At 42.2% G+C, this 20,707-nt stretch overlaps 2 protein-coding genes across 2 annotated transcripts in view; one reads left to right on the top strand and one right to left on the bottom strand.

The window, feature by feature from the left end:
* LOC145422992 (NACHT, LRR and PYD domains-containing protein 12-like) overlaps window positions 1-20,707 on the top strand; it is a 436,730-nt gene that overhangs the window by 387,692 nt on the left and 28,331 nt on the right. The window lies entirely within an intron of this gene.
* Window positions 12,242-16,994, bottom strand: LOC145425238 (mitogen-activated protein kinase kinase kinase kinase 2-like). Its single transcript, XM_080298263.1, has 6 exons — window positions 16,668-16,994; window positions 16,508-16,579; window positions 16,346-16,432; window positions 16,197-16,267; window positions 16,038-16,093; window positions 12,242-13,775 (listed from the first exon to the last, which is right to left on the bottom strand). Exons 1-6 carry the CDS (start codon window positions 16,852-16,854, stop codon window positions 13,688-13,690), a joined length of 561 nt encoding a protein of 186 aa, XP_080154389.1. The 5' UTR covers window positions 16,855-16,994; the 3' UTR covers window positions 12,242-13,687.

The raw sequence follows: 20,707 nt of genomic DNA, 5'->3' as shown, positions 1-20,707 counted from the left end.
TCACAATCGTTCTCCTTCCTTCTTGCACTTGGCTGCAAATATCATAGCTGAGCCAGTGTCTTATATTTTTAATCTTTCTCTACAACAGAAGAACACCACTATACTCTGTGTTCTCTGGTTAACTGGTCCTCATTGGTCTTACACAGGATGGTCCATTAGTATCATTTTATCTATCAATCTGTTTCTGGGTTACTGCCTCCTATTCATCAGAGTACATGTTAGGCAAACAGTTTAGTCACAGCCTGCAGTCTCAGGACATCATTACATCCACTGTTCCATCAGTTCATGCAGAGCTTGGGAAGAAGGCGTTCTCCTTTTCTGCTCCGTCTTCATGGAAAACATAACCGAAGGATTTAAGGCTCTCCGTTGATTTCACTTGCAGACTTCAAAAGACGTACACATGTTTTTGTGAAACCATCTCTGGGAACTTGTTCTCGTTTTTAATGTGACTGAGTACATTACACAAACTTTTCTCTTATTGTTGTAATTTTAATATGTGTGTCTGGAACAGGTCTCTCTTGTAAATGAGACATTGAGTCTCAATGAGCCGACCTGTATAAATAAAGCTTCAATTACAAAGTCCTTTGTATAAAAGCTCCTTCAGCTGCCAGTGGGACGTGCTGTGGCACTATCGGTTGCAGAGCCTTTATATTGTTAGTTAGAAACTACAAATATAATGGCTCACTGTATTTCAGAATCAGAGAAACTTTATTAATCCAGGAGGGAAACTGAGTTGTCATAGCAGCAAATATACAAGAAACAACAAGCACTCATATAAAGTGAGTGTAGAAACAGAGTTATGATAAATAAATATTCAGATAAATAATATCAATATATAATATAAATAATCTATAATCCAGTTTTGAGTTCCCTCCCCAGACACCTTAACGCCCACTCACATCCTGGGCCATCTGACCTCAGGAAATCACATGATAGGGTGGGGCCAGGTTTCACAATGAGCTCACCCAAAACCCTGGCTGATTAGGACCCCCACCCGCTTTCACACCTTGACTCATGTGATTACGTAGAGGATCATCAGGGGGTCCTTTGTCCCTCTTTGGGGGGAAACTCCCACTGGGTTTAAATCTGGGACTCCCCACCAACTGACCCTTAGAACTGAAGAAGCTTCTCAGATGAGAGGTGAAACGTCTTCAAGCAACTCAAAGAAGTCCAGACGCTTTTCTTTGCAAGCTCCTTAGTCTACAACGACCTGGATGACTGAGAACCGTCACAGACAACTCAGTCCCATATTTTAGGTTATTCTGAATAAATCGTTCATGCCCTCTCTTTGGAAAGAAGCTGTTGTGGTTCCTGGTCCTAAATCTAGTCGTCCAAAAGTTCTAAACGACTTCAGGCCTGCTGCCCTCACCTCAGTCTTTGAAAAAATCATCAGAAATGTGATTATGGAAGACACTGAACTTCAGCTTGATTCAATGCAGATTGCACATAAGCCCAATAGAGGAGTGGAGGACGCGCTTTTGATTCTACTTCACCTGATTGTCAAACATGTAGAGAGTAAAGGACTTCAGTTCATCGATTTCTCTGCTTCTTTCAATAACACAGCCCCAGATTTGAATCAAAAGACTTTTAGAACAGTTTGAAATCCGGACAAACCTGATCAAGTGCAGTCATAGAAATATCTTGATGACAAATGCTATTATTTTTCTGTAAAGCAAATTGACCTAAAAGTAAAGTAACCTTGATATGTCAGGATGTAGATGTCCCACCCAACAACGTCACCCAGCCCTGAAACATCGGTACTGTTCAAGGCAGCATTGCTGTCCACACGTCCATCAGAGTGTTTCTTTGGACTTCATGGTGTTGCTGCTCCCAGTATTCTCTGAGACAACCTCTGAGGCCGTCACAGAGCAGCTGTATTTGTACTGACATTACATTACACACAGGTGCACTCTATTTAGTCATTAGCACTCATCAGGCAATGTCTATGGGCAACTGACTGCACTCAGACCAAAGGGGGCTGAATAATAATGCACATAACAATTCTCTTCACTCTGCTGACAAGAGATTCAACCCCCACTATGAGCACCTTCTAAAGAGCACCATTGAAAGTATCCTCACCAACTGCATCACTGTGTGGTATGACTCCTGCACTGGGTCCTGCAGGAAAAATATGACAACGGGTAGTGAGAGCAGTGGAGAGGATTGCAGGGTCCTCTCTTGCCTCCCTCCCCAGGAGATCTACTGTGCCTGCCTCATTCGAAAGGTCCTCTTCATTACAGGTGACTCCACTCATCTCTTCAACAGCGTCTTCAGTTTGCTGCCATCAGGAAGGATACTGAAGAGACCTTTTGACCTTTACATTTTCGTTAATATCTTTAAAACAGAAGCAGCAGAAACGAGAATTTTAGCAGCACAAACCAGCACAAGCGTAGCACAGTTGATTGACACCAGTTTTGTTTGATTTAATTGATGTGGGGGGGCTGGTTGACCTCTGGGGACCTCTAGAAATTTTCTTGAATATCTTTAAAATGATAGCAGCACAAACAAAAATTTTTACAGCACAAACGTAGCATAAACGTTTGATACCACTTTTGTTGGATTTGAAGAAGGTGGGGGGTCGCGGGAAAAACCAGCAAAAGAACTCGAGCAGCCGGGCTATGTAAAAGGTGTAGGGGGGCATGTTTGCGGTCACGTCCAGCGGGTGTGTGGGCTGTTTGAGTCATCTGTTACCAGGCAAACTCCAATGCAGCAGGCTGCTGAACACACACACAGGCCTCCTGCATCCTCCTCTTCAGCTCTGCTTGCCCGATATCGTGACCTAAGCAGGGTCGGGCCTGGTCAGTACTTGGATGGGAGACCGCCTGGGAAAACCAGGTGCTGTAAGCTTTTGCACTTCCACACACAAACTGCAGAGGGCACTTCTGCTCCTGCTTGTGCTTAGAGGCATGAGAAGTTAACATTTATGGGTGATAAAATCCTTTTTCTATATTTTTAACATGAGAATATCAGTTTTCCATCTTGTGTTCCAGAGTAATCGGACAAAAGACAAACGTAGAACAAGGAAAAAAGAGGCCAAGTGTCTCACCTATAAAACAAAATGACTGTTTTCTGAATAGTCTCACACAGATAAACATTTGCAGGGAATACCTTTTCCTTCAAAACAAACGTCACAGACTGTGTTTTTCTTTACTGATTGTATTTGAGTAGAAACTCAGATTAAAATGGCATCAGTGCTCATAAAATGATTTAACTGTAAAAGTAGGTGTAGTGGATCACTTTGCATAGATCTAGATAAAAGTGCTGTAAGCAAAGACTACAGTGGTCATTGAGCAGCTGTTCCTATAATGTGAATCTGGGATAAAGGCACAGATTATTTGTTTGCCTTTGTTTCCTGGTTCTTTCTTTCTTATCCAAATGGAAAAAGAGAGCATAAAAGTACTGTTTACAAGCAGCTTATCTATCTCATTGTGCCCACTATCATAAAATCTTGGTTGACTGAGCACTGAGCCATCTACCACTCGAAATTGAACCTGTGTGGGACAACAACAAAGTCCAGTATACTAAGTTTCAGTAATGTGCAGTTTTTTCTGTGGAAGATGTAAATCTAAATAGATGTCCTATTGTATGCATAATATACCACTGAACTTTATAAAACAACTTCTAAAAGCAAATTTCGATTTATTTTAGATTTTCTCAAATCCAAACAGTGCTAAAAGCATGCACACAGTCAAATATTTTTCATACGAGGTGCTGAAGGTTCTGCAATGTTCTGTCAGTGCGCCCCAGGGCAGCTGTGGCTACAATGTAGCTGCCATCACCAGTGTGTGAATGTGTGAATGATGTATCTGTGGCTTTTTGTCACACTTGGAAACCACGGTGTTGTGCAGCTATTTGCCTTGTTGCAGGGTTTTTAAAAAACTGCAGTTTTGATTTTAGTGAAAGACACCGTCTCATGACTCATTGAATGCCGCGACTGACAAGCCAATCCGTGGCCTGCAGTCTGACGATGTCACATTTCCTGACTGCTTGGAACCCCGACTAAGTCGTCCTGTAGCCCACATCATAATGTTTCCATCTCTCTGCTTGACTGCGGGGATGCTACTTTTTGCATCACACTCGTATTTCAAAAGGTCAGTTAAAGCCACATAATTGGAATTTCGTTTCATCTCCCCACAGCACTTTCTCCAAAGTCTTCCCTGAATCATTTAGATGTTCACTGGCACTTGAGATGGGCCTATACATGTTTCTCCTTGAACAGGTAGCTACCCTATGTTAGCCTAGCTTTCTATCACTGATGCTCTGTGTGTATTGTTATGGTTCAAAATATGGGGATGGAGACAAGAGACAAGAGAAAAAACCACAATAACAACACTGGTCCGGCCGGGTTAAGTCAAACGATGATTTTAATGATCACACGCGTGGGAGATGGACACTGATGCAGACAGCCTCAGATCTCAAAATGGTGGAGCATTGCTCAAACTCTTATAGCCTCTGGTTCTCCCACCTTATCATAAAAGCCTAAACATTCACATGCTTTTCTCTCACACGGCGCCTAAGCTACGACCTTGGCTCCCCGTTTATCTGCTCCTGCTGAGTTGGGGCAGAAAACTCCAGCATGCTCTGTTCTCTTCTAATCAGACAAATAAGGCGATGACTTTCTGCAGCAGTATTATGCATCATAAAACAATATCATTCATCCACAATAAATCAGCAGTCTAATGTAATGCAAATCAGTTTAACTAATGCAATAGTTATCAGCTTCTTCTAATTCAGGAGAATAATGCAAACTAAAACTACATAATAATTCACAATCTTTAGTTAGGGGTATAACATGGCATAAAATAATATTATAATCTAACAGTATGCTGCTGCCTCTCTCTCGTGTTACTTAAAAAATTAACCCCACAGCTTCAATAACCGTATCTAAAAATCTCTCAGTGAAAGTTACGGTTGTAGGTTTGGAAACATTTTGGGGTAGCCAGTGTTAAATAGAGACAGGGCCACATTCTTTATCTAGTCATTGTAATGAAAGAAGCACATTAAAAACTATATGAGAGTTTGCTTTTAACAAGCATGTAATGACTCTACTTAGTTTAGGTAGTCTTAGGGAGTCAAACTGAAAGTAGCATTTTGTGGATGTTTTCCCTGCTGCCCGATCCCATCAGTCTCTTAAAGCATCATTTTTATGCGCCCTGGTGTGACAGTGGTTTCATGGCGCTACAGGTTACCTGAGCACATCAGGTATATTACGGTTGAAAACGAGTGCCCGGCCTTCCAGTGGGTGTTCGACCCCTCGTGCACAGCTCAGGAGTCTAAACGACCCAGCAGTTATGGACATGTGTGTTTTTGGTGTGCTGTCCCTCGTTCTCCTTGCTTGCAGGTATATCTGTGTGTGTGTGTGGATGCCGGAGTTTCTGAGAGCACCTGTTTACAGGCACCTTCAGGCCTGGTGGGTGTGGCCCTGCCAGGTGGTTGGCCACACTTGAAGACCATCACACAGCTGATCAAGCCTTGTCGGAGGAGCTACTTAAGAATGCGGTGGCGCTCTCTCTGACGCTGGATCATTGCGTGACTTCACGTTAGTCTCTCGGCCAGTCAGTACGGATAGTCTGCCGCATTGTATGTGTCTTACGGCTGCCTGTTTGTTATCTCCCCAGGAGAAGCGTGGAGATGAGAGGGCAGCGAGCACGGGGTGCTCAGACACTGAGGAGCGGAGACAAGGAGCACTAGCACTGGGAAGAGGACATTTCACGGGAGTCGGGAACGCACTGCGGATTTATTGTTATTTTCCATTCACTGTAAATAAACGCACTGCTTGCATTCAGAGCTCCGTGCCTGGCTCCTCCTTCCTCACATCCCCACGGTTGACGCTGGCCAACCGTGACAAATAGCTTTTCTTAGATTCATTATTAGTTCAACATTGACAAATAGTAGTTGACTAATATCAGGAGCCAAAAAGAAAACAAAAAACAAACTAAATAAATATTTCAGACGCTGAAAATAAATTATTACGGTTGTTTAAATTTGCTGTCAGCAAGTTAGGTCTAATGCATGTAGTCAATCGAATGAATCAATATTACATGTAAAAAGTACAGAACTGAAAATGAAACTAAAATATAACGGTAAATGAACTGGTTCTTGTATAAAACCTTTCTACTCTCTACAACTTGCCTCATTCATGCACTCACTTTTTTCTATGCTTTTTCTCTGTAAGTGCTTTCTATCTAACATTAATACGCATTCATCCTCCCGATGGATGCATCGGAGAGCAACTTGGGGTTAGCATCTTGCCCAAGGATATTTGGCATGCAGGCTGGAGCAGGCGGGGATTGAACCAGCAACTTTCTGATTAGTAGGTTTCCTGCTCTACCTGAGCTACAGACACCCCAATTTGTGGTGCTCTGGAAACAACACGTTCTCATCCCAACAGGTAACGATGCTATGTGACAAATCATCGGTATGTGTAAATGTGTTTTTTGTTCTAATCATGAATCGCTTTGTAAAACAAGACCTGATAGGGTTAAGGTTAAAGTTATGGTTAGAGTTAATGTTAGGGATAGGGCTGGAATGGACGGCTGGAGCCTCTCCTCCAAGTGTGTGTTACTGCCGCCATCAGCATTCTGTTGTATTCTGTTGTCTGCTTTTCTCTGTAAGCGCTTCGAGCCTGTACTTTTTTGCTTTAGCCGAGTAATGAAGTTGAATCAGTACTTTAACTTTCACTGGAACAATAGTATTTTTACTTCTACTTAAGTGGAGAATGTCTGATCTTTTGCCAACTCTGGCTGTCTCTCAGTCTTGGAATACCCACTTGTTGTCCAGCGGTGTCCTGGGAATATGGGAACTAGACAGACTGGGGAAACAATGGGAGGAGACACAAAGATGGAATCACTTTTACCATCTTTTATGTATTTGCTGGTCGTCTTATTTCTTCTATTTTGCAAGCACAGTGTTGCAATCATTGTCTTTGTGGTACAATGACACAGGTAGAATGCAGGTGTTTTCATGTAACACGATGCCAGAAAGATGAGTAATGTGTTTTGAAGAGAAGATAAAACATCATGTTTGAACAAAGATAAGCAGCAGACACGTCTGTGTGTGAGTTGTTCAGGTTCAGTAAGAAGGTAATATGTCTGCAGAATTTGTAATTCTTATGAAGATATTGCTTGTACAATAAATAAAATCCCTTTAACTTCTTCTGGAGAGTGTCTTTATATATTTAGTCATTTTGGGGCGATCCTTTATTTAGTAGTAACTCTAGTCGGGGATATATATCAGAGTTTACTTTCAGATATGAGCATTGTGTTTCCTGTGGATGAATGAATGAATTATTTATTTATGTAATTTTTGAAAGACTGGCTCATGTAAAATCTCTGAAAGTATGACAAAGCTCTCCTGTTACACTTTATGGACACCTGAGCGTCACCATGAGGGCCTGTCTTTATTCACTTTATTCACTGAAATCCACTTTTATAATGAATTCACAGTAATCACTGACACCTTCAGAGCATTACATTCATTAAAGACGTCTTCTACACCTACTCTTCCAGATGACCGACACATGCTTCAACCACTGCAGGTTAACCAGCCACTCATCAGTAAAGCAAAAACTAAATGTAAATGTCCTCATGTGGAAAAGACTGAAACACAACTCCCATATATCACTAATGTAACAGATCCATTTAGGGAGAGTGAGAACACTAGGCTGGATGTGTTTTAATGCAGGAACATTCATCATGTCTTCAGTTCAACAAATCATTTACATTGAATATGTGAGCTGGATGGTTACATGACACAATGTGATTGTCAACAATAACTGCAATGAACGCTGGTTTGAGGGCGGAGTCAAGGAGGCCATTTACGTGAAAAGGGAAAGACCCTCTCTGAATCAAGGAGGGGGCCTAAGGGTACATCTGTCACCATCTTACATGCTGTGATTGCAGCCGTTCTCCAACTCTCTGTGAATGGTACTCAGGACCATTGATCAGTGGTTGTTGATCAATGGTCATGAGAATTTGCATAATCATGATTAAGGAACTGACCTCCCAGCCCATTGTTCCTTCAGTCGGCTGGTTTCTCTGACTGAAAACGCTACGTCCAGAAGAACAGAATCAACTTTTGGAGATTTACTTCCCTGATGATTGAGCACGCATCAAGACCTTTTAATCAGGCCAACAAATATCTTGTACTCAATTTTAGCAGCAGCCATTGTGACACTGATGATAAAACTTGTGTAAAAGTGCGAAGCTGTAAAAAAGTAATTATAAAAAAGCGTTTTTGTAGCTGAATGTTACTGGATAGCTGTTTCATCTGTAACACATCAAAATAACCTGCTAAGGTTTAATAGGCTATAAGGAACACACTCACTTCCTGAGCCCTGGGCAATAAGAGACGTTTTGTGTTTTATAATTTATTGATATGTTTGATCCTTTCTGACCTGCGTTAATGAAGCAGTCATTAGAGCACCATGTCCGCTAGAATAGTTCTGTAGTTTGATGCTTGAGTCGTTGCAGACTTGTTGAAACTCCCTCACCCGTCAAAGCAGCGTCTTTGTTATTCGAGTCCAGCAGATGGCAGTGTTTCACTGTCTGACGGCTGTCTGAAGCTTCAGCTGGATTATCCGTTTTCATGTTTGATTAGAGGTTTGTGTGTGTGTGTGTGTGTGGGTTTTTAGCCACGAGTTGTCCACGATAAAGCATATTGAATGGCCTGTCTAATATTGTTAGAATTCTCCTTTGGGTTAGTTTCATTACTCAATCGGGACATTTATTTGGAAAAAGAAAAAAAGAGGGAAAAAAAAGAAAAAAAAGAAAAGAATTAAAAATAAATAAATCCTCATAGTTTACATTTACAAATATCAATACTGAATGTTACGTCCCTCTGCAGCTTCTAATCGTCTCAGTGTTTTCAGCTGGTGCTAATTGGCCACACCTAGTCAGGTGTGGATAAAAGCATACCTGAGGCAAGCTTCCCGGCAGTGCACTAGTCTTTGCCTTGGTGGCACCAGCCATTTTAGCCAACCTGGTTTTCCATTTTAGGATGAAACCTCTTCTCACCCACACCCTGCTATTCATCTCTGTTTTTATGTTGCGGCTTTTGAGCCGGGTCGTAACACTGAAGATTACAAAGATCAACATTAAGACCAGTCTGTGCATTCAAAGCACTATATAGCATGTTCGAGGCGAGCCGTGCGGAATAAATGAGGATCCAATCACAGGCAGTCGTGGAGAAGTGAAGGTGATTTATTGAACACAAAAAGAATGTGGACAAACAGCAAACGGGGCTCGAACTAAACTAAACTGGGAAACAACTAAACTACAGAGCACAATCCTGATTGAAAACGAGCAGAGGAGAATGACGATGAAAAGCAAGGAGAAGGCACGGTGGATACACTGAGTAATACAGACGAACCGGCAACATGCAGGAGAACACACAGGGCTTAAATACACACACACCAGTAATCAGGGGATGAGAGACAGGAGGGCAACACAGCTGGGAGAAATCAGAGCTGATGGGACAGGGGAAATGTAACTGAACATACTCACATCAGACAGAGACCTTCACAATAAAACAGGAAACTCAGACACGGGGAACCAAACAAGACACAGATCTAAACAGACAGCTTCACAAACAGATGGGGTGACACCATAGACAGACAGAGACACAGACTCAAAGGCAGACCGAATATCACACATAGAACTCAAACAATAATAATAATCATCATCATCATAATAAACTAGAAAATGATAACTAAAAGCACTGGGTCACTGACCCAGGACCATGACAGAGTGTTTCTTGTACTGATGATATTTCAGTGATATGTATTTTTTATGACTAAATAATGCTCTATCGAACACCTGGCAATAACAGCAGGTGTGGCAATTTTGTAATTTGTTGTTTAAATTTGATATTATTGTAGGCAGTATATTTTCTTAGCCTTTGTCATACTCATGCTTAACCCTCTCAGGCTCAAATTAAGTTTTTGTTGCTAATGCACAAAAGAATACCTGCAGTGGTACTTCTGAGTAAAAAACTCATGAAATATGTATGTGGGGTGATCAGGTTGTTAGCTTTTAACTGTTGCATATCTGCAATGCCTGCCTTGAGAGGGTTAACAAAGCAATCTCAGAAACCGTACAGTAATCTTGGGTGTGTGGGGGTCACCCAGAGTCAGAATCTAGTGAGATATCAGTGTCACCTCTTACAGTTTTCCTGTAATCTGAGCTCAAATATGAGAAAATATAGAGTACAGTACAGTAAATTGGGTAAATTTTACTGTTAATTTTCTCTGAATCGTACAGTAATTTGGGCTGTGGATCACAGGGTGGAGTGGAAAAAGTGGAAAAGTGGAGATGAACCAAAACTGGGAGTGGATTGTGAAGTACAATAGTGTCAGGACCAGAGTTGGTCAAGTTACTTGAAAAAAGTAATCAGTAACTAATTACTGATTACTTCCCCCAAAAAGTAATCCTGTTACTTTACTGATTACTTATTTTCAAAAGTAATTAATTACTTAGTTACTTTTAAAAAACACGATTTACAACCTGAATAGGTGATAAAGCGATAGATCTTTCAGCCCAATTCTACTTTTTCTGCATAATTCATCATATAAAATGTAATCAAATGGAAAAGTCTCTCTTTTTAAAACTTGTTTAATTAGTTTTAATCTTTTAACTTTATGCATCAAGCAAAAACTGAATTATATGCAACATTCTCTGACTGGAAGAAATTTGTTTAATATTTAAACTTATTTTCTGCCCATTCCAGCACATAAAATAAAATATTTTTTGTGTTTACACTCACTCTTTCAAATAGATGCAAGTAAAACACAGCAGAAAATAAATAAAATCAAAGACTAGCGGTCCTTTGGCTCTATTTTCACCTGTAAAGCAGGAGTAGGGTAGGCGGAGGTTTACCCTGGTGCAGGTGTGCCGCGGTCAGTGGAAGAATCCGCGAGTTTCTCTGTGACTTTCCCATTACGTCGTAGCGCACTCGGTGCTTGCTTGGAAGTTTAGGGGGTTTTTTCGCCGTAAAAAGAAGTTTTCTTCCCACGCACAACGGACACTAATGTTTTTGTCACTTTTTATGGAATCAAACTCAAAGTAAGGTCAGTACTTCCACGCTTTAAACGCTGCACGCTCATATTCTCTCCCGCACTCGATATATTATCCATTGTTGATCTGCACACAGCTGTTGTCATGGACGTTGCACTTGCTTACGTCACTGTCATGAGACATTCTCGCAAAAAAATCACTGTTTTAGTAACGCAGCGTTCCTACGGGAAAGTAACGGTAATCTAATTATCGTTTTTGCAATAGTAATCCCTTACTTTACTTGTTACTTGAAAAAAGTAATCGGATTACAAGTAACGCGTTACTGCCCATCTCTGGTCAGGACACAAAAGACTGCATTTCTAAGCCAGTCGGCACCCGTACCGTAATATGCATAAGAATAGTGCAACAACATTTTAGGTGCGGCTGGCTTGACTGTGTGGTCGTAAGTGAGGGCTCACTTGACCGCGGTCAAATATGGTGCTGGAGAAACAAACTACAGAGAACTTCGTAAAGAGAGTATTGAGTGCTTTGGCGATGTAAATGGACTGGTTCTTATATAGTACTCAAAGCACTTTAAAGAACTTGCCTCATTCAGGTGTACGCAAGCACTTTTCTCTGTAAGCACTTTCTGTGTAATGTTCACACACATTCGGAGAGCAACTCTGGGTTGGTATCTTGCCCAGGGATATTTGGCATGCAGACGGGGATTGAAGCACCTTCCTCTACTACCTGAGCAAAGCCACCCCATGTTCGTCTGTGCACAGATTTCTTTCAATACAGTATTATCACAATTGTGCAAAAATACAGGCATGAAAGCTTAAAGTGCACGATCACAATAAAGGTGACGTTCAGAGACTGACTGAGTGATCTGAGAACTCATCAGCGCTCCTCACTGCCTTCACTTACTTGCTGCTATGGGTGCAGGAATAACACAGTTATGCAGTTATCTGGGACTCTCCACCATTTGACCTTAGAACTGAAGAAGCTTCTCGGATGAGAGGTGAAACGTCTTCAAGTAACTTAAAGAAGTCCAGACGCTTTTCTTTACAAGCTCCTTTGACCAGTTATGCAGTTACTTTCTCAGTCTGCTAGAGCCTCCACTTGAACGCAAGAACCTTCATTTATCTTCTCAAACGGAATTCAAAATGTTTTTTACAAATTGAAGGATTAAGATATAAATCGCAGAAGCATCGATCCACACATTCAAAGAAGAACAACCCAACAAACTCTTCATAAAACTCCAAGAGTATGAAAATCTTTATTTCTGTCTATTCTGTGTTGTTAATAACATCACATCTTCACATAGTAGCAAAAACATATTAAACAAACATTAATCTCAACATGCATACTGTACTTCAAGTTTCTCTCATGGAAAGGCCAGTGTTACTTTTATAGTATCCTTTCCATAAATATCATAAATATCTTTACCCATGTAGTGGAATTATTTTATTTTTTCATTTTAGTTAACAAGTATAATGTGACCACATTCACTTTTTATCAGGACAAGCTACACCACCACGGTGGTTAGCATACAATAACACTGCCTTGTTCTCAAAGCTTCTTGCTAACTGTACTTTTTTCTGAGATGTTCTCTTTAAGTAAGGATACTGAAAGTGTAAGCAGTGTATACGGTCACATCACGTGCTTAAGGTTGTGTTAGCACTGATAATTCCTTCACAGTTCTTTAAAGATGCTGAAGTCATCATATCAGCTGTAAATGCAGTGCTGCTGCTGTCCTTACGCTATACTTTCAAGCATCACACTTTCTTACTGGCCAGTTTATTTCCACTTTTTATGCTCTAGTATGGTGTGACTGAATGAAGTCAGCAAACCAAATTCTGTCCATCTGAGGATGAGAAGAAACTTGCATGAAATGGGAAGAATGAGATGAAGATGGCTCCTATGCTTTAGACGTGGCACTGTTTCTGCCATTGTAAGTACGCTAATGCTTGAAAGATCCATTAAAAGTCTGACACTTCACTCTTCAGCTGGAGCGTCCATCAAGTTTTACATTCCAGGTTTCCTCGTTGGGATTACGACTCAGACGATGATGTGAAAAATTAGTTATTACATTAAACCCATAAGATCAACACTGGCAAAAAAGCCGTGCACTTCACAGAGCAGCTTTCTATGGCCGAGCAGCTCCTGCAGGTGTAAGGTGTAGGTGTCACAGCACTCTGGTCCAAAGAGGTTATGTGCAGCATGCAGACAGAAAATGGCTTTACAGAATATGACTGAATGTTGAGGCACCAAAACACACTCAGTCTGCCCCTCAGTCTGATCAAGAAGAAAACCTGACTGAGCGCTTCATAACATCAGTATGATGATGTCCCAGAGGCCATGTTCAGGTTATTCTCCCGTCCACACTGAGCGGGCGGATCAGTGGAGTCTGCATTAGCTTTAACAGAAAGGTCTGATTTAAGTAGGTAAGCTGAATAGACAAGAAAAGCTAGAAAGCTTTATCAACTATAACCCCAGCGAGGACCTTGACAGGTGTCTTGTGTACAGGTGAAGGCTGGACAGTCAGCAGGATACCTTCCTAACATTTGTCATTCCCAGCATTGAACCGTTTCCTGGCACAGCCTCAGTGAAACAGAGCATCGTTTCCACCCCACAGTTACAGACAGGCTGTGCTTTTCTTTGGTAACACCGTCGAATGAGCCCCGTGTCCTCTCTCAGTAGCTGCTTTCGTGTCCTGTCAGGATGTACAGGCTGCTCAGTGCTGACGGGTCATCAGTCGGTGTGCTCTGAAGGATGATGTCTCTGCACATTGTCAGCAAATGAGAAGGAGATGAGTTGTAAAGGAGAGCCAGAGAAAGGCAGTACTAACCTAAAGCCAGTGCCTCCACCTGCTTCTACTCCTCCCACCTCTAGTACTAACACTACTCTACTGATACTACAACCACTGTAGTTTGACTTTAATGCTACACACTGGTACAGTACTGGTACACTTACTGGAGTTTTACTCCTGTTCCTGCTCATCACCACGCCTACTACTTTTTTAAACTTTATGATAAGTGTGAACATTTACACACCAGCATACAAACAAGTTTAAAGTAGAAAAAAGGAAGCAAAGAGCTGGGAAATACATAAAACATAACACAGAAGAAAAAGAAACCTTTGCAGGGATTCCTTCTACACCCAGTTTGAGTAAAAACTAACTGAAACACAAGGAAAGAAGATAAGATCCACTAAAATAAGGGTTGTATAATAATACTTAGTACTGGCAGCCACCAGCGCCAAGCCTCAGCCTCCCAGTAGACACACCTATGGTACCGATTTAAAATCCTACATGTCTTTGTTCTCAGGTTATCACGTTCACAAACTTTGGTGTCCACGCTATTTGCCTGCCAGGCTGACAATGATTTAGATCACAGAAACATTTTTAAGCTGTTATTCCTGGTTTCACAGTGGAAAACTCCGGGTAACGTCCATTATCTTTGCTCCTGTATAAGACTTTCCTGAATGCTGAGGTTTGGTCTTCCACATGAAATTCAGTACTTTTGTTTCAGTTTCATTAATGATGCATTGATTTTGGACATCGATGTAATACATATGTGATACACGACAGTCTTTGAGTCCGTCCTTCTCATATATAATCCCACTGTTTTTGCACTTCAGATGATTCCAGTAATGACTGATTTAAAAAAGAAAAGTGAAATATTTCTAATGAACTCACCACGATTCTTATTACAAACTTCATTAAGAGCTGCTGGATCAACAGGGGTGTCCTGGATTTGTTAGTAATATAATATAGTAATATATTATTATTAGTTTTAATTATTTAGTCAAAAATCAATTCCAGACTGCTCTGAGCAACATGCTGCAGCGAGAGTCCTGACAGGGACTAGAAACAGAACATTTATTGGCTCCCTGTTTTATCCAGAATAAAAGATTCAAAATCCTCACATAAAAGGTTTTGAATAATCAGCCCCTGTCTTATCTTAATGACCTTATAGTACCATATCACCCCATTAGAGCACTTCGTTCCAAGTATTTAAAAGTAAAATGGGAGCCAGACCCTTCGGTTTCCAGGCCCCTCTTGGTAAATGGTAAATGGACCGGTTCTTATATAGTGGTTTTCTACTCTGAGCACTCAAAGCTTGCCTCATTCACCCGTTCACACCCATTCATACTCTGACGGATGCACCGAAGAGCAACTTTCATGCAGGATATCTGGCATGTAGACGGGGAGTAGGTGACCTGCTCCCCCACCTGAACTACAGCCACCACTTCTGTGGAACCAGCTTCCAGTTTGGGTTTGGGAGACAGACACCCTCTCTACTTTTAACATTAGGCTTCAAACTTTCCTTTCTTCCCTGAATCCTCCCTTAGTTAGCCTAAGTCTAGGCTGCTGGCGGGTTCCCGTGATGCACCAAGTGTTTCTTCTTCAGTCGCCCTTTTCACTCACTATCTATTTAAACACCTCTCTGCATTCAATCATTAGTTGAGAATATTCTCTGGCTCTCTTCCCCAGATTGTCTTTGTCCCGTCTTCCTCCTCTCACCCCCCCAACCAATCGCAGCAGATGCCCGCCCCTCCCCCAGCCTGGTTCAGGTTTTCACCTGCTAAAAGGGAGTTTTTCACCTTTGTGCACCATAATTGCAGGGCCTTTACCTTACAATATACAGTGTCTTGAAGTGACTATTGTTGTGATTTGGTACTAGAATAAAGAAAATTAGCACTAAGGAAAGTAGTTTTCTGTACAAAGTGTCAGGTAGACGGTAGTTGGTAACTTTAATGGCTGTTTTTCTTTGGAGGGCTGCATGCAAACACATAGGCTGCATTTCCTAAATCCTTGGATCTGAGTAACCAACAGAACAAACACTCTAGTGTGACTCCTGCTTTAATGCTACCATTAATGCTAGCAGTATTCATGCTACTTCCACATGCTACTCTGAAAATCACTTCCAGGTCTATTAACAATAGTATCAAGAAAAATACTATCCTGATTACTTCTGATGTACTAGGATTACTAGTTTCTCACAGTGATTGATAGCTCTTGTCAGCATACAGTTAACATACCTGTTTGTTCCCAGAACTCTGAACACACGACTCTCATCTGTAATTTCTTGTGTTACCTGCACATAAAGTGAAAATTCACATGTGTAATGACTTAGAACAAATATGATAAGCACATGATACGAGCTCAGCCAACGTTGGATGAATTTACTAGTTCATCACCTCATCTGAATGGAAACTCCTCCCTTTGAGGCCATGCTTCCAGAACGCCAGCACACTATCCTGCAAGCAGACTGACAGAACAGGAGGTGTCACTCAGCTTTCAGGACACACATCAGCTCTCATTCACTTTGTCACATCATCATTTCTACCTAGTGTTTCAATGGGGAAGTCAAAGACTATTTCTGCAGCCAGCTGTCTGGATGGAAGTCCTTGCAGGTTCACGATCTTTACAGTTCCTGTCCAAACAGTACACAGATTGAGAATGAGCATGAAAGACATTTGAAGGATTCACAATATGCGAGGGGACTTACTTTCCAAGGTGATGAGAACAGTGTCTCGGTCCAGCTGGGTTACCTGCACGACTCTGAGTGCTCCACTATCTCCTGATGCACGGAAAGAAGGAAGCTTGTTGCAACAAGTTGAAGCTTGAAGCTTCAGGAAGTCAGCAGAGACACGCAGAAACGGTCCTACCTGGCACTGGAACAGGAGCGCCGTTCAGCTCTATAATATCAAACCTGAGCTGTTGGCCGGTTGGTGGTTTATCATTACTACAGTCTCTCACTCCAACACACAGCTGAGAAGAGAATCTGGGAGTCTGATGGCGAGTTGCTGTGAAACAGTCACCAAGGAAAACAAAAAAAACTAAATAAATTCTCATGGATGGTTAAGTGATGCTTGTTAAACCTGAGCTGAACCTGTTCATACAACCGTCAAAAACAGCACAACAGAATTCTTGTATGATTATTAAATCTTGAGATTAAAGATAAACCGATGCCATCCACCCATCCATCCATCCATCCATCCATCCATCCATCCACCCACCCATCCATCCATCTGTTCGTCCAAACATCCACCCACCCATCCATCCATCCATCCATCCATCCACCCGTCCATCCATCCATCCATCCACCCGTCCACCCATCCGTCCATCCATCCATCCATCCATCCACCCGTCCATCCATCCATCCATCCACCCGTCCACCCATCCGTCCATCCATCCATCCACCCACCCATCCCTCCATCCATCCATCCATCCATCCATCCATCCACCCACCCATCCATCCATCCATCCATCCATCCATCCATCCATCCGTCCATCCATCCATCCATCCACCCGTTCATCCATCCATCCACCCGTTCACCCATCCGTCCATCCATCCATCCACCCACCCATCCCTCCATCCATCCATCCATCCATCCATCCATCCATCCAGCCATCCATCCATCCATCCACCCGTCCATCCATCCATCCATCCACCCGTCGATCCATCCTTCCATCCATCCATCCATCCATCCATCCATCCATCCATCCCCTAACTGCACGTCTTTGGACTGATGCCAATTTTCCATAATGTTGTGGCACAGGCGTGTTTCTCCAAGCAGCACTGTGTTAGGACTGCAGACAGGCTTAACACAGAGCTCTGTTCTCACAGTACATACATTATCGTTATGAAATGTGCGAGACATTCACAAAAAAACTGTCAATTATCTGTGCTATGTGATCTAATGGTGCATGCTGGCGTTGAACTGTGTGCTGATAACACTGTTCCTGTAGCACAGAAAACACATGGTAACCATTCAGTTACACGAGCTTGGACCCAGAGAAGGTGCTGTTGGTGTTTTTGGACGGCGTTTATACAACGTTTCTTTTATTTAGTCTCTAAAATCTTGTTGGGCTTGAATAAAAAGTATGCATATGTTATTAAAAAAAATCAATTACATTCTTCAGCTTCAGATTTTGATATGCTGTCTGTCTACTTTTATGTAATCCAGGTCTAATGGCTGGTTTGCATTGTGGAAATAGGGTTAGAGTTAGAAAGGAAGACATTTATTCAGGTGGCAAGTTCGACATATCTGTACAAACCTTTAGATGCATGAACTTTTGAAGAGGCTCATACCACAAGAGTAAAACCAGGCCAGATGGGACAGCCCCGCACAGAAATGTGCTATCTGTGTATGGGTTTCTTGCTGAAACAGAGAGAGCAGGACTAAGTGTCTGCAGTTGTTCTCCGTGAACAAACAGACTGACCAGAGTAACTCGGCATTGCTTACCTGCACTGCACCTCCTACAACCTTTAGTGTCAGGAATCTTTACAGATATGGCAAACTTTCTGTGGCCAACAGAGAATATCCAGGTCAGAACAAGCAGACAAAATTGGGTTTACAGTATCCTCCTTCCTCAAAATCAAGTGGTAGCATCATACATGACATTATTAACACTGCTGCACCTACAGCTCCTGTTTCCCTGCATCTGTGATGGCGTGTCGTACCTGAGACTGATCCGCTCAGTGAGGCGGTTGGTGCTGAGCGACAGGCTGCTGTGTTTCTTGTGCAGATGTCCTTTCTGTTCAAACAGAGCTGGCAGGCTGTGCGAGTAAAGCTGGGCCGACTTGCCTGCAGGATGGAGCCTTTTTAGAGCAGCATATTATCGAGTGGACACAATGTTCTCCGTTTGTGTCACGCTGTTTGTTACCTGATACGGACATCAGCACATTGTTCATAACATATAGCCATATACATCGCTGAGGGAGGAGCTGTGGGGAAAAGACAAGCAGTTCACTGAGACTTCAAACATCCAGCTTCAGTCATCAGACTGTTCCAGAAACATCATTTCCTGGTTTTCAGTGCTCCTCCTTTCATCAGGAGCTGCACTCCTTACTCAGGTTTTTCAGGGTGATGCGATTAATGACTTGCACTTTTTTGTTATTACTTGCATTTTTACACAATGCTCTTCTACTCTGACTGACACTTTCAACTACCAGCTTGACCGCGCATCACTCTTTTCTACCTCAAAACGACCAGTTACACATGTCTGCATGAATTCTGCACGCACGTTTGCACTACAAGCTGCACACAAACACGTGCGCACATCCATGATTTACTCCAAACCTAACTTAACCTTCGGCGCTTTTTAACTTTCAACCCCTTCAGTGGAAACATTGGGAGAAGTTTGCCAGTGTGGTATTATAATATTATTTTATGCCACGTTAGACCCCTAATTGAAGATTGTGAATTATTATGTAGTTTTCTCCTGAATTAGAAGAAGGTGATAACTATTGCATTTGTTAAACTGATTTGCATTACATTAGACTGCTGATTTATTGTGAATGAATGATATTGTTTCATGATGCATTATACTGCTGAGTTATAAGAAATACTGTTCGCAGAAAGTCATCGCCTTATTTGTCTGATTAGAAGAGAACAGAACATGCTGGAGTTTTCTGCCCCAACTCAGCAGGAGCAGATAAACAGGGAGCCAAGGTCGTAGCTTAGGCGCCGTGTGAGAGAAAGCATGTGAATGTTTAGGCTTTTATGATAAGGTGGGGGCCACTAGAGGCTATAAGAGTTTGATCAATGCTCCACCATTTTGAGATCTGATGCTGTCTACGTACGGTGTCCATCTCCCACGCGTGTGATCATTAAAATCATCGTTTGACTCAACCCGGTCGGACCAGTGTTGTTATTGTGGTTTTTCCTCTTGTATCCATCCCCAATATTTGAATCCGTAACACCATCAAACTCGTCGTTGGAGGGGAGAGGGAGGGGAAACAGGAGGACAAAGGATGGCGGGAACAACTGAGCTGTAGTGCTTTTTTTTTTTCAACTGTGCAATATTTGCAATATTGTTTTATATTCGACCTTTTTTGTGGGGCAAATAATATTGACACCAGTCATTTTGTGTTTTTCTGAAATTATTCTGTTATTGTGTACAAAATATTAAAAAAATTCAGCTATATATGTTGATGCATGCTTTTATTACCAGTCGCATTGATTGCTGTAACGCCCTGCTCTCTGGTCTCCCCAAAAAGAATATATCACCCTTACAACTTTTACAAAACTGCAGCTCGTGTGCTGACGAAGACCAGAGGGTGGGCCCACAGTACACCGGTTTTAGAATCGCTGCATTGGCTCCCCGTGTATTTCAGGATCGATTTTAAAGTTCTTTTATTGGTTTTTAAATGTCTTAATGGTCTGCTTCTCTCAATGACTATCGCCCTGTAGCCCTCACCTCAGTAGTGATGAAGTGCTTTGAACGCCTGGTCAGAGACTTCATCATTTCTTCACTACCAGACACACTGGACCCACTACAGTTCGCTTACCGTCCAAATCGTTCCACAGACGATGCCATCTCTCATCTCCTCCACACATCACTCACTCACTTGGACACTAGAAGGGGGAATTATGTTAAAATGCTCTTCATAGACTACAGCTCTGCATTTAATACCATAATTCCCTCCACACTCACCACCAAGCTGGAGCATCTGGGACTCAGCTCATCTATGTGTCAGTGGATCTCCAACTTCCTAACTGGCAGACCACAGGCAGTAAGGATGGGCGGACATGTCTCAGCCTCCACCACTCTCAGCACTGGAGCCCCCCAGGGGTGTGTTCTGAGCCCCCTGCTGTACTCTCTGTACACATATGACTGTGTGGCCACTACCAGCTCCACCACCATCATCAAGTTTGCTGACGACACCGTCGTGGTGGGCCTGATCTCTGATAACAACGAG

This window comes from Astatotilapia calliptera, chromosome 3, assembly GCF_964374335.1.
Source record: "Astatotilapia calliptera chromosome 3, fAstCal68.1, whole genome shotgun sequence".
Classification (NCBI taxonomy): domain Eukaryota; kingdom Metazoa; phylum Chordata; class Actinopteri; order Cichliformes; family Cichlidae; genus Astatotilapia; species Astatotilapia calliptera.
This window is presented reverse-complemented; position numbering and strand designations above follow the sequence as displayed.

What these genes read in the sequence shown, in the direction of transcription:
- LOC145425238 (XM_080298263.1), bottom strand. Translation starts at nt 16,854, where the DNA reads ATGAGAATTTATTTAGTTTTTTTTGTTTTCCTTGGTGACTGTTTCACA. An exon ending in GGAGTTTCCATTCAGATGAG is followed by an intron (nt 16,094 to 16,196) that starts GTGATGAACTAG and finishes CTTTATGTGCAG; the next exon opens with GTAACACAAGAAATTACAGA. An exon ending in AGAGTTCTGGGAACAAACAG is followed by an intron (nt 13,776 to 16,037) that starts GTATGTTAACTG and finishes GACAATGTGCAG; the next exon opens with AGACATCATCCTTCAGAGCA.